General features: G+C 36.6%; 1 protein-coding gene across 3 annotated transcripts; it reads left to right on the forward strand.

Annotated features, from left to right (window-relative positions):
* The first annotated feature begins 641 nt into the window (after positions 1–641).
* On the forward strand, positions 642–8,242 carry LOC121779807 (ubiquitin carboxyl-terminal hydrolase 18-like). Of its 3 annotated transcripts, XM_042177243.1 has the most exons (12): positions 642–1,043; positions 3,845–4,013; positions 4,107–4,195; positions 4,286–4,371; positions 4,501–4,663; positions 4,794–4,917; positions 5,019–5,176; positions 5,640–5,724; positions 6,076–6,288; positions 6,386–6,447; positions 6,872–7,788; positions 7,862–8,242. In XM_042177243.1, coding segments are annotated over exons 1-12 (2,340 nt in total). In that variant the 5' UTR covers positions 642–771; the 3' UTR covers positions 7,864–8,242. The 3 variants fall into 3 exon arrangements, with proteins under 3 accessions (XP_042033177.1, XP_042033176.1, XP_042033178.1); XM_042177242.1 differs by having other exon boundaries at positions 643–1,043; positions 6,872–8,242; XM_042177244.1 differs by lacking the exon at positions 642–1,043 and adding an exon at positions 1,928–3,770 and having other exon boundaries at positions 6,872–8,242.
* The last annotated feature ends 5,197 nt before the right edge of the window (positions 8,243–13,439 follow it).

The raw sequence follows: 13,439 nt of genomic DNA on the forward strand, positions 1-13,439 counted from the left end.
GTGCGGGTCATTCTTCAAAATGAATTCGAACTAAGCCAAAACTAGCCACGTAGAAATAAGTTGGCAAAAAAATTTCTATTAAAACTGCAAACTTTTATTTTTTTATTTTTAAGACCATGTTCAAATAATTCATACAGAATACACCTTCCACGAATAGGAGTCATATTTTTCCATTTTAGTCTGTTCGCGAATAAGAGTTTCGGTTCACTTTTACCATTCTACTAATTCATTCTACTCACATTTCATTTAAAATTAATATATACAAGTGAGACTCTATTCTACTAACTTTTTTTCATCCACTTTCTTAACCTTTCTTAAAATTCGTGCCGCCCATAAATGAGACTTCTAATAGAGGACGGAGGGAGTACTTGTCTAAAATTTATGATTTTTAAGACTAATATCCTAATAAATAATTAAGAAAGGATAAATAATTATGAAGAATACATAATATTCAAGCATAAAATAGAAAGTAAAAAAAGGTACTCCTAATGAGAAAAAAACAAGGTTTTAGTCATCCCAACAATTTCTTAAATTGGGCGTAAAATTCACGACCTTACAAAGTCATCGTCAACAGTCAGCACCGTTAGTCAGAGAGCAAAAATCTGAGCTAATTACTAATTAAGGTTTTGTTATAATTCCATAATTAAAAGTTTAGTATCATTACTCAATTGAATTTCCCCCTTCCTCCCCACAGAAACCCTAAATCCCAGTAATTGAATTAATGATATCTACAATCAGATCAGTTCATCCTGAGGAAATTGCATATTGTAAATGCATGTCGCGGCCGATCTTAACTGGTTCCTGCAATTCATAGTGTTGGCGTCAGTTGGCTTTTTCTGCCTGCTGTATTTGGTGCGGAACACGGCGTCGAGGTACTTCGTGGTGGATTCCAGCTTCGATTCCTCCGCCGCCGATTATTCGTCCTTGGATCGCCGGAAGAGGGACACTATGGCCGGCGGCGCTGCCGAGGGCTTTGATTCCTGCGTCGTGTGCGGCAATCTCACGAAGAAACAGTGCGCCGGCTGCAAGATGGTCAAGTACTGGTAATTACATGTTAAATTGTGCTTTTAATTGCTTCATTTTATGTTTAACAGTGAATTGCCGTAATTTATGCATGTGAATTTTGTTTTGGAATTTTGGGTTTTTTACCTTTTACACATTACGGCTTGCTTTATACTCCATCATGCCTTGGTAAAAACGTGTGAGGTTTGTCTGTGTATGAAATAATCCAAAAGCTGTACTTCTTGAATGGGATAGGATGATTATAGACTAATTTAGAAAAGAGAGGAAGCAACCAATAAACGCATAATGCAGGTATGTGATCTGGAAAGTTACTAGCTTCTCAGCTCAATGCACTGTAGTTCTACTGGTTCTTGACCTCAGCTCGTAAAGGAATCAAATTAATTTGCTATCTTGGTTCTTAGTTAAGGAGAATGAAGAAAGTTTCTATCTTTATTTTGTAGAGCCCTAAAAAATGAAAAAAATGCACAGTATGATATACTGGTTGCGATCGTAACGATTAGCCTTTTAGTATGATCTAATGTTGATAATTGCTTTATGAATGCCATTGTTATCCGATGCAGTGAGACGCTGCATTGAGAATTATTTTTGTGCTTATTAGCATGGTTTCATCTGTATTATGTTATCGAACCAGTGTTGTTAGGGTCGCGGGGCGCCCCGGGGCGATGAGGGGGGACCCCGGGTCGCGGGGCGATGGGGCGACGGGGCGAGAGACCCACGAATCGGGGCGCCAGAATAGCCGAATGATGATTATATTTGTGTCTCTTTTATAAGTTTGTTGCTTGAATGTTTATCACATCAAATAAATCTACATACATCATTACTCCATATTAAAAAAAGAAGATTAGACGAAAAATATAAATTTTTAAACAACATAACATAACTAAATAACTGAATTTTATTATAAAAAATCATCAAAGTTCCAAAAAAAGTTGCAAAACATAAAATAATTAACTAAATAATATCATCATCACTCAGAGGTAAGTTCTCTTCTCCTTCATCGGATACGACCAAATTAATATCTTCACTGTCATCTTCATTATCTACAAGTATAAGCACGCATAGAGCTTGAGGCTTGTTCTCTTGTGCTTGTGCTACCTCTAGTATGATACACTGCTTCCGACGCTCCAGAAGCTCTACCATCGTTTAATTTTGGGAAATTGTTTATAATTGCTATGTTAAAAAATTTAGTAAAAAAAAGATGAATAGTAGATTTGAGTTCTTTTTCCACTAATCCCTAATTCCCTACCATAAGAGTAAAAGTTCATTGATTTGAAATAATATTGTAGAAAGTGAAAAAAATGAGAAAAAATGATTTCTACAATTTAAATTTATTTCAAACACCGCATCACAATATATCCACACTACTAAATTTTATTACTGCAATAAACACCGTAAATGTAATAACTATTTTATTTATATTGCATAGTTAACGTTTATGTTGTTAGTAAAGCGTACTAACGGAATAAGTATTTATTTACTTTTAAAAATTGAAAATAGACGATTTACTAACATTATTTCTATTATCAGGAATTTTCAATTCCATAACATAGATAAAAGAATTAATTATTTTGATTAGTCCTTCTCATTTCCATAACATAGATAAAAGAATTAAAAATTAATTAATTCATTTAAAAGTGAAGCGTTAAATAATTAGTCCTTCACAAGTTATTTTAATTCTTTTATCTATGTTATGGAATGAATAATGATTAGTATTATAGGAAACTACTATCACACTGCTCACAAGTGCATCAACTTAGTTAATTAAGTTAGGTCTCGAAACCCAACTAACAAACTTGATTTGGCATGTAGATAAAATATCACATGGCCAAGCGAATACTCGCACGAAACATGAAAAATGAATTATAGGAAACTCATGCATGCCTTTCTTACTTTTTTTTTTCTTTCTAACATGTAATTAGAAAAAGAAATGACAAGAAATGATTTAAAAATAATACTCCCTATAGTTTGTGACTCTGATCAGCACAATAAATGACACGTCTTTGTTAGCAAAGTTGACTCATATTTTAAGAAATATTTTAGAACTCATATTTAAAGAATTAAATAAGTATACTAAATCAGTGGAGCAGAGTGATTGACGGAGACCGTGAAATAATTATCCAGTGCAACGCGGTGTAGGTGAGCCATTTCCCATTTATCCACACTCACATCGATTTCTCGTTTCCATCAAACCGACAACTGTTTCTGCTTCTCCTTCCTCTCTTCCTGTAAAAAAAAGTGAATGGATGCCTTTGTTTCTCAATTAGGCTCAACGGCGACCCAGCCGACCCAGGCGCTCCACGGCGACCCAGCCGACCCAGGCGCGCCCCACCGTCGCTCCACGGATCTCGCACGACCCCGCCGCATCGGGGCGATGTCGGTCTCGGCCCTTGCGACCCGCGACCCAAGCGCGCTCGGGGCGCGATTTTAACAACACTGTATCGAACTGGTTCACTAAATTTGAAATCAACGATTTGGATTCGTTGTTTATCTTGAGAGATTGAGCCTACTTCATAGTTTGTGGAAATAGACATCCACGACTCTTTTAGTTCAAATTTAACCTTTCATAAATTCTTCGTCTGGCTAAGGTTGATGTTCACAAGAAAAAGTTATGGCCATGTGTTTGAAATCGCAAACAGGGTCTAGTGACACAAAAAAACTACTTCATTACTGCATTGGATTTTCTCTGATGATATTACAGGGTTCTGTTTTCATGCAGTGTAATCTCGGAAATTGGGTCATATTTACAAGTATGATGTATCAATATTTATTAATACTCACCCTGTTATTAGGCTTATAATTATTATGCCTGCCAAAATTCCAGCTCTTTATCTTGTCAAAAATCCCACTGGTCTGAGCACAAGTTAAGATGCGAAGAGATGAAGTCACTGTACAAAGCTAACTATACAATGCCAAAATCCAATTTGAGGGGAAAGAAAGCTTCAGTAGCACCTTTGGACAGAAGCTCAAAGATTTACAAACCTTCAAACAAAGTATTTGACCACCTCATTTTCTGATTTCTAACTTTTATTTTAGTATTTACATAATTTAATACTATGTATTTCCTATTACCATTCTTTTTTCAGATACTTTTCCCATATGAGGAATTTCTAGAATTTTTCACTTGGGGCAAACCAGGCTATCCTCCTTGTGGACTTCTTAACTGTGGAAACAGGTACTGGATTATTCTGTTCTCCAGCTGACTATTATGCTTAAAATAAAATGTCAAATACCAATAATTTTTGATCCACTTGCTTTTATGCAGTTGCTTTGCTAATGTGGTTCTTCAGTGTCTCGCATACACCAGGCCACTTGTTGCCTACTTGTTGGAGAAAGGCCACCGCAGAGAATGTAACTACCTCTCTTAACCTCTCTCTTACTCTCTCTCTCATGAATACAATAACACAGTATTTCCCATTTTTTTCTTGTATTTATTGGTTGGTGATTCTGACCTTTCCTTTGCATCTATGTGTTATCCAGGTCAAAGGGATGATTGGTGCTTTCTTTGTGAATTTCAATTGCACATGGAAAGGGCTAGCCGAAGTGATAATCCATTTTCTCCAATGAACATTCTTTCAAGATTGCCTAACTTAGGTGGTAATCTTGGATATGGGAAACAGGAGGATGCCCATGAGTTTATGAGGTCATTATAACTTGTCCCACATGTGGTTGTGCCTCCCCCCCCCCCAAATAAAAAAAAGGAAAAAAGAAGTTTGGCATACAACTTTGCTTTCTTTAACGTTGGTTAAGTGTAACATGCAGTTGCTTTTCAGGTTTGCCATTGACACAATGCAGTCTGTGTGCCTTGATGAATTTGGTGGAGAAAAGGTAGTTCATCCTAGCTATCAAGGGACAACCCTTGTTCAACATATATTTGGGGGTCGTCTTCGATCACAGGTAGCATGCGTAAAGTGTTTTCCTTTTCAGTTCTTCTGATGTTTGCCTCAAATGCTAAAGATCCAGCGTCGAATTGCTTGGTTAATCTGGTTCACTTTCAGGTTATATGCGGGGAATGCAACAACGTTTCAAACCAATTTGAAAATATGATGGATTTAACTGTTGAAATTCATGGGGATGCTGGATCTCTGGAGGAGTGTTTGGATCAATTTACTGCCAAAGAGCAGCTTCATGGGGATAATATGTATAAATGTGACGGGTGAGTGCTATATTCACAAGTTCACATTTATATAGCAATATTTATTCTTAACAGTCATACTATTATCTTATCTTGAATTTAAAATTCACGTTGAGCAGTCTAAATGGGCACATTTATCACTAGTTATTGCTTATGCCATTTGTGCTTTCAGTTTCATACTTTCATCTGCCAATGTCAGGGTATGTGTGTGGCTGGATTAGCATTATATAACTACCTTTTAATCCATTATTTTGGTATCTCCATCTGCCAAAATGAACTTCACTTATTTTATTGCCTTTTATAGTTGGCTATTGCTTTCATTTGAACCACTTGACTCACATTTTATTATTTTACTGATGCCTGGGTCGTTCCATATAATTCAGCGAAGTAATTGTTGATACCAAGTTATATAACATGAAAAATGCTATTTCCTTAATAATAGGCATTGCAACTTTTGACCAATCTGGATGAGTTGTCATTGCAGTTGCAATGCGTATGTCATGGCTTGGAAGCACCTTACTGTTCACCGAGCACCAAACATTCTTACAATTGCCTTGAAAAGATTCCAGGTCTGGTCTTTGCATCTACTGTGCTGATTCTCTTTCCCCTGATATCTTGATTCTGTAGAAGAAGATGAAGCGTAAGCTTTTAATATGCTTAAATATGTTCATCAGAATAGTAGCACCATAAGAAAATAGTAGCACCATAATGAAAAGATAATTTTCAGGAGGTTTTTTCATTTTGAATAAAACTGATATTCAGCATCACTTTATGCAGTATCATAGGACTTTCAATAGTGGCAAGTTCATTTATACTTGTGTTGTCGGCCTATACATCTGTCCATGTTTTACCTTTTGTCAAATAAGTTAAAATGTGAGTAATGGTGTCAGTATTATGTCTGAGCTCTCCTTCTTGTGCAGAGTGGAAGATTTGGGAAACTTAATAAGAGGGTGACTTTCCCAGAGACATTGGATCTTAGCCCATACATGAGTGAATTGGAAGATGGAAATGATACTTACAAGCTGTATGCTGTTATTGTCCATGTGGACATGCTGAATGCATCTTATTTTGGCCATTACATATGTTATATTAAGGATTTCCGTGGAAGCTGGTACAGAATTGATGATTGCAGGGTAACGGTTTCTGATCTTCATGCTGGACTATGTCATTGTTCGTTTCGCTCGTCAGATAATCAGATGATCGAACTTGCATATTGGTCTTCTTATTTAGGTTGCTAGCGTTGATTTGGATGAGGTGCTTTCACAGGGAGCCTATATGCTCTTGTACAGCAGGTAATTCTATCATTTTACAGGATTAATAAAGATTAACAAAAGGTTTTGAATAAGATGAGAAGCAAGATCATGTATAAGACAGTTCATCTAATAAATATTCTCCTCAAGTTTCTTGGTGGTAGTTATGGGTTTAGATTGTTTGTTTCTAAAGACTCTAAATGTGAAGTCCTTGTGAAGTGAATATATATCTATGTGTATATGCTGTTTAAATGCCTCCAAATGGGTATGCTCGAATCCCCAAGCAGAGCCCCTGGAAACTGCTAACACCACCCTAGCAGTTATGCTGTCCTCAGGGTCCTGCCTCAGACAGGACTTAAAATAATTGGTTTGGGCTCTGCTTCTGCATGCTTGTTAATACTTGTTATCATTTGAGTAGCATCTTAATTGGTGTGCGATTATATCATCATTGCACTTGTTTTGACAGAATACACGCTCGCCCATCATGCTTGCTTCCCACTGAATTGCTGATGAAAGAAGAAAGTGAGAAAGTGAAAATAACTGAAGTGGGCTCTTCTTCCACGAAACAACATGCTGAGTCATCGCCTGATGTAGTATGCACTGACAGTCATGTCGATTTGGAGCAATCATCTTCAAATAGTTTGGGGTATCAGGTCAATGTTGGGGGAAAAATTTCATCAAGTGCAGAAGATGCAAAAGGAGACGCAAAAATAGCCGACTTAAGTTTGCCCATTGTCAATGATGCTGAACTTCACAACAAGGGGTTGCCCACCACACCAAAAGAGGTCCCTTCCACCGGAAATCATGATGGTGGGACATATCTCACTAGCACTTCAGTGATTGATACTTCTTCTACAGAAGTGGATGCGAAGAGTTATGGGACATCTTCATCTACTTCTGATGTTAAAGCGAATTGTGGAAATGAAATCAATATCGAACAGGGTTCATCCAGACAGTTGACTGAAGTGCCCACCACTACAGTTGGGAACTGTAAAGATGATGTAGACAGCAACACTTGTAGTATCCCAACCAGGGATACTACTGCCGGTGAGATCTCAGATAAAGATCACTCTGCTAGTTCAACATCTAATAATGGAAATATTGGGCCGGGGAATGGCTCATCATCCTCTGATACTATAAATTCCATGAAGAAAGCAGATGGAGGAAGTTCCACAGAAAAGTGTAAGCCACTCTTCCGTCCTGGTTTTTTGGGAAAACAGCCACTAAAGAAAAGTGTTAAGCTAGACTGTAAAAGCCACCTGAATAATCATACAGAAAGAGTTGCAAAGTCTGGTTTACCACGTGAAAATGGTGGCTTACTGGAAAACAGAAAGTTGCACGATACACATGTGAATGGAGATGTTTCTACAGAAGCAGATACGTGTAAGAGCCTTTGGAATGGAAATTCCTCGAGTGAAATATGATGAGATGATGATGACTAACACAATTGATGCAGGAGGTAGAAACTTCAGATCTCTTGAGAAGATATACCATCCCATAGGAGGGAGGCGTGGAAAACTTCACTGGCAGAGTGATGCTCGAATATGTCGAATCAAATTGCAGAAGATTGGAGATCTTCTGTAATAATTCAAGAATGCTGATGTGTTGAAGAGATTGAAACCGGATAGTTTTAGAAATAACGTCGATAATGTGATGGTAAGAGCATATTTATTTTCCATTTTCTTTGCTGTTTATAGCATTCGATTATCCCATCCCCACAACTGGATGCGCTGGGAATGCATATCCTTGGTTTCAAAATTTACAGGAATCTTGGATACTAGTCTTCTTGTCTCTCCTTTAAAATTACTTTACTCAAATCTAATTTCCTTTTGTTGCATGTTTTATCTATTTTTTCTCAATATATTTGTGCATATTTTTATCTACTTTAATGAAGTTTGGCTAGGTGGAATGTGTATTTACGCTTAAAGTGACCTATCATTAATAGGAGAATAAATTTGATTCAAATGAGTGCACGATGATTGAATAACAATTAGTTCTGATTAATGCTAAAGTTTTGTAAATGTACATCAAAGTTAGACTCGCATTATTTCATCAATCTTTAGGTAATTTGTCACTATATGCTTGATTATTATCTCATGATTTTCTACAATGCGAATTGAACATGATGTAGAAATATTAATCCATTAGGAAGAAAATAACACGTATAATGCATCAATATGTGTGTGTTTTAGCTGAAAATATTTTGTTGATGGAAGTGGAGATAGGCGACAATGAACTACTCCATTAATTCTCAAACTAGCTACTTCATTTATTAATTTTGTTTTGGTAACTTATCGCAATCAAGTGCATATGCCAGAATGATGTGAAGTGCAAATAGTTGAAAATTGTAGGGAATAAAGTGTATTATGGCTATTTATTTGACTCAAGAGTCAATTGAGCAGCTAGTGACAGAACCAGAAATATAAACAAGTCTATATTGAAATTTTAAAAAATTAATAATATCACAACACTTAGTTTATATAATATTTTTACAAAAATTGAAAGAACCGCAATGAAATCATATCCCAAAACTCATAAGACACTTTAGTATAAACAATTTTTTTAAATACTATTATCATTCACTATAAGTTTACCAGGTAATGATAAAATGAAAATTGCATCTTTCATACAAACTCCAAACTCTGATCTGAACTGTTAAATTTCAAAATTTAATGTCAACAGATGACAAATACCGTCAATAGAAAATGTCTACAAACGTTAATCGGCTGACAATGTTGACGTTGTGGTGACATTTTCTGTTGATATCAAATCTTGAAATCTAACTGTCCAGATTATAATTTGTAATTTATACAATATATTGAATTTTCATTTGATTATATCTATTAACTTATAAAGACTATACCTTAATTTGTAATTTAATTATGTATACACCTCTTAGTTCTCAGTTCTCATTTTGAATATGCAAGTGGCACCTTCAATAAATTGGATGCTGTAATTAGGCATGCACACGGGTCGAAACCGCTGGTTCCGGTTCATGAACCGGCGGTTCACGGTTCAGCATTACCATGAACCGGAACCTGCCCGCCAAAGGTCCCGGCGGTTCCGGTTCACAAAACTGCCGGTTTTTGGCCTGAACCGTCGGTTCCGGGCCGGTTCGGTGGTTCGTAATTTTTTTTTACATTTTTTATTTGTTTATCTATGAAATGTGCCTAAATAAAATTAAAAAAAAAACACGATGAAAGTTGCAATTTTATTGAGATTACAAGTTATAATAATTACAAATCACAAAAAACTTGAAGTCTTAAACAAAAATTTAAATACAACGAGACTAATAGTCTACAACTACAACGAAACTAATTACAAATTACAAAAAAAATTGGAGTTTTGAACAATAAATAGTATATATACTCTTAGTCGGCGAAGGAGATCTTTCTACATAACTAAATTGAGGACACCTTTAGCAATTCAACCTTAAATGTTGAGTTTAGTCTAACAATCAACAATTATAGTAGAATTGTCAAAAGTTTCCCGAATTTAGCCTTATAGAGAAATCTACTTCATCGACTAGAATATTTAATTGTATTTGCATATTTTTAACTAGAACAAATGGGAAAAAAAAGAAATAAAAGAAAAAGGACTTGAGCTCAACTTAAATTTTAAATTTAAGTTGAGGTGCCTACGTATCCCCAATGCTCATTTGCATTAGGGAATCAAATCTCACGTAGTTCTCTTACCTTATTTACCTATTTGGCTTGGCCGGCGGTTGACGACTGGCCTACGATTCATCCCCGGTGAATTCTTCTTGTGATCCCTCCTCACGATCATCCCAATCATTTTCTTGTTCTCTGACGTCAGCTTTGGCCCAATCATCAAGTAACATCACGGCTTCCATATTTTTCGCGGAGAGCTTACTTCTTGATTCATCCAACACACGTGAGCCAACACTAAAAGCGGACTCGACGGCGACAGTGGAAGCCGGAACAGAAAAAATCTCATTGGCCATTGACGCAAGTATGAGAAAATCTTTCTTGTGTGTTCCCCACCAATCGAGGACGTCGATTTGGGCGGGAGGAGTAGGACCTTCATCACCAAAGGAAAAGAGTGAATAGAGATATAAATCTAACTCACTTACCATACCTGAGGTCGACCTTCCGCCGGTGTTGCAGCTGTATAGGTCGGCTAATTGGGATTGCACGTCGGGGTCATCATAATCGGCTTGAAATGCGAAGCCAAAGTTATATTGTTGAGGAGAGGGAGATCTTCTGACTTGGTGGGTACTGTTATACTTGGTTTCATATTCGGTGTAGAGAGCACGCAAGTTAAACTCGAAGGTTTGTTGGATAATTGATCGGTTCGGGAGGTTTATTTGAAATGTTTCTGAGAGGTCTACTCCGAATTCGTCACTGGTATCCTATTGCAATGCTTTAAGTGGACCAAGAACAATAGAACTCAAATTGTTATAATAAAAATCTAAAATCTTGGAGGTACCGGCTAATTTCCATTTTGGATCCAAGACCTTTGCAATCAAAAACACCGTTGGAATCTCACTGAAATACTTAAGTCATTTCTCAATCATATAATATAAAACACACATCAATTCAGGTGAAGAGTAAGCAATTTTCATCGCAGTTTTAAAACCAAGTGATATATACATGCAATGCTCTAAAACACGAACAACAGTGCAATAATAAACACCCGATAATTCAACAGTTGCATTTTTGAAATATTTGAACAATTTAAATAAAGCCAGCTGTGATCCCGACAACTATGCGAAAGATATAAATCAGAAACGGGATAGGTTCTAAAAAATCACACAAAGAATCTTTATGCGTCAAAGTAGAATTCAGACAATCATATGTCGAATTCCATCTATGAGACACATCCATGGTAAAATTCGTATATCTTATATTCTTTTGATGGCAATACTTCTTCCAAGCTTTGTCAATAGGTGGCTTTTGATGGATTAATCTAACTGCAGCTCTAATAGGTCTAACGTGCTTTTGCCATAATTCAAGCTCATCTTGTACACATAAATTCAAAATATGACATATGCATCTTTGATGAAAATACTTACCTCCAATGACCGGAGCACAAACTGCAATCAAGTCATTAATACTTGCAGTGTTAGCAGTTGCATTATCAAAACCAACAGAAAATATCTTATTGCATAATTGAGATTCATTCAAAACTTGAATAATTAAAGAAGCAATTTCGGGTGCAGTGTGTGGTGTCTCAAATTCTCTAAAACCAATTAAAAGTTTGTTCAAAGTCCAACTATTGTCCACAAAGTGAACCGTAATGCCCATGTATGAATGCCGGTTAAAACAATCAGTCCATACATTTGAGCAAATGTTCACTTTGTATCCCAAGTTTAGTAAATAACGTGATAATTCAACTTTTTTCTCCAAACATTGTCTAACGGTAGATTGTTGAACGGTCATTCGACCTACTCTTTTGATAGCTACGTTCAAACCACTTTGCATAGTAACCTCAAATTTTTTGTCATCATAAACATTAAAAAAGAAAATGCTTCATTGCAGCCCATGTAGTCATAACTTCAGCAAAAAAATTTTGATCATATTTAAAAAGAGGCGTACCTGACGAACCTGAGCCACCGGGTTGGAAGTTTAGTTATGTTTGGGTAAAGGTAGTGCCACATTCTACCGGATGCTTTGTCACCAAATGACGACGGAGGGTGCCATATCCCTCACCACTCGCAAATTTGTAGACTTTATCACAGTAGTTACAATATGCATGAAACGCCGATGTCTCTTCTTGAGAGTGCGGATCATGAGTACTTGGAATCACCACCGAGACCTTCTTGTAGTGTTTAACAAAAATATCAGATTTCAAAGCTTTTGTAGTGTTAGTGGGTCATCTTTTTGTTGGGAACTACCACCGCCCCTCCCCCCACCTTGATGCATTTCAGTGAGTAGCATGGTCATCCTATGATCTTCTTCTATCTATAAATATTATATAAGTTGAAGTTTTAATTAGGAACACAAAAAAAAAATTAAAAAACTCAATCTTATGAAATTATGAATTGTAAAAATAATTTTATTTTTTAGAACTTACTTGCATGCGTTCAACCGCCACTCGGGAAACCTCTTCCATAACTTCTCGTTGACTAGGTCGCCTTGATTTTGGGGGACGAGTACTTTGATCTTGGGCAATTTCTTTGCCCTGATCACCACATCCCGGTCCACCACGAGAAGAAGACATAGTGCAAAATGAAAGTAGTATGGAATATGGAGTATTGAATAAATGGTAAATTACGAACACAACCACAAATATAGTAGTAAGTAATAACTAGCAAACAACTTGAGCAATTAGAGAGAATGAGGAGAGAATAGAGAAATTGAGATTGAGAGAAGGAAATCCTTGTTAACACAAGAATGGGGTGAGAAAAATGATGGGGAAAGTAGGGTATTTATAGAAGTAAAATTTGAAGAAATAAAAAAAAATTTCAAATTTCAAATTCGGCCGGTTTACCGCCTGAACCGGCTGTTCAGTCCAAAACAGGCGGTTCAGTCCACGGTTTCTGGCCGAAAACCGGCGGTTTCTGACCGGTTTTCAGGCCTATACACTGTCACCTATGCTCTGCCACCTGAAAAAGCACCTGAACCGTCGGAAACCGCTGATTTTTCTGCACACCTAGCCTGACCTAGCCGGAATCCCACCGTTGAAACCGTTGAACCGCCGGCGCCGGTTCCGGTTCATGAACCACCGGTTCCGAACCGCCGGTTAACCGGTGTTCCGGTTCGGTTTGTGCATGTGTAGCTGGAATGAGTTGTTGAAAGCTGTGTTTTCTAATTTTCTTTATAAAATTTGATTAAAGATCTATATGTATGACGTCATCTATTTGGGAATGATGTCTCACTAATTTTTTATCTGTGATTATTAAGTAATGTGGAGCATATGTTTAATTAGTAGTAGTAGTACTAGTTTAGGGGCTTCGTTATTGTAAATTTAAGATTCTCAAAAAGTAAAACTAGAGAGCATTCTGAAATTCAGTCTCTGTTGATCAAATTAAATTATGCATGTATTATACATACAAACAAATACTAGTATTT

Source organism: Salvia splendens, chromosome 19 (assembly GCF_004379255.2).
Source record: "Salvia splendens isolate huo1 chromosome 19, SspV2, whole genome shotgun sequence".
Taxonomy (NCBI): Eukaryota; Viridiplantae; Streptophyta; class Magnoliopsida; order Lamiales; family Lamiaceae; genus Salvia; species Salvia splendens.

Excerpts from the sequence above, each read along its gene's own strand:
- LOC121779807 (XM_042177242.1), top strand. The coding sequence starts at position 772 with ATGCATGTCGCGGCCGATCTTAACTGGTTCCTGCAATTCATAGTGTTG. Across the intron at positions 5,177-5,639 it reads AATATGTATAAATGTGACGG|TTGCAATGCGTATGTCATGG; the intron begins GTGAGTGCTATA and ends TTGTCATTGCAG. Across the intron at positions 5,725-6,075 it reads TTGCCTTGAAAAGATTCCAG|AGTGGAAGATTTGGGAAACT; the intron begins GTCTGGTCTTTG and ends CTTCTTGTGCAG.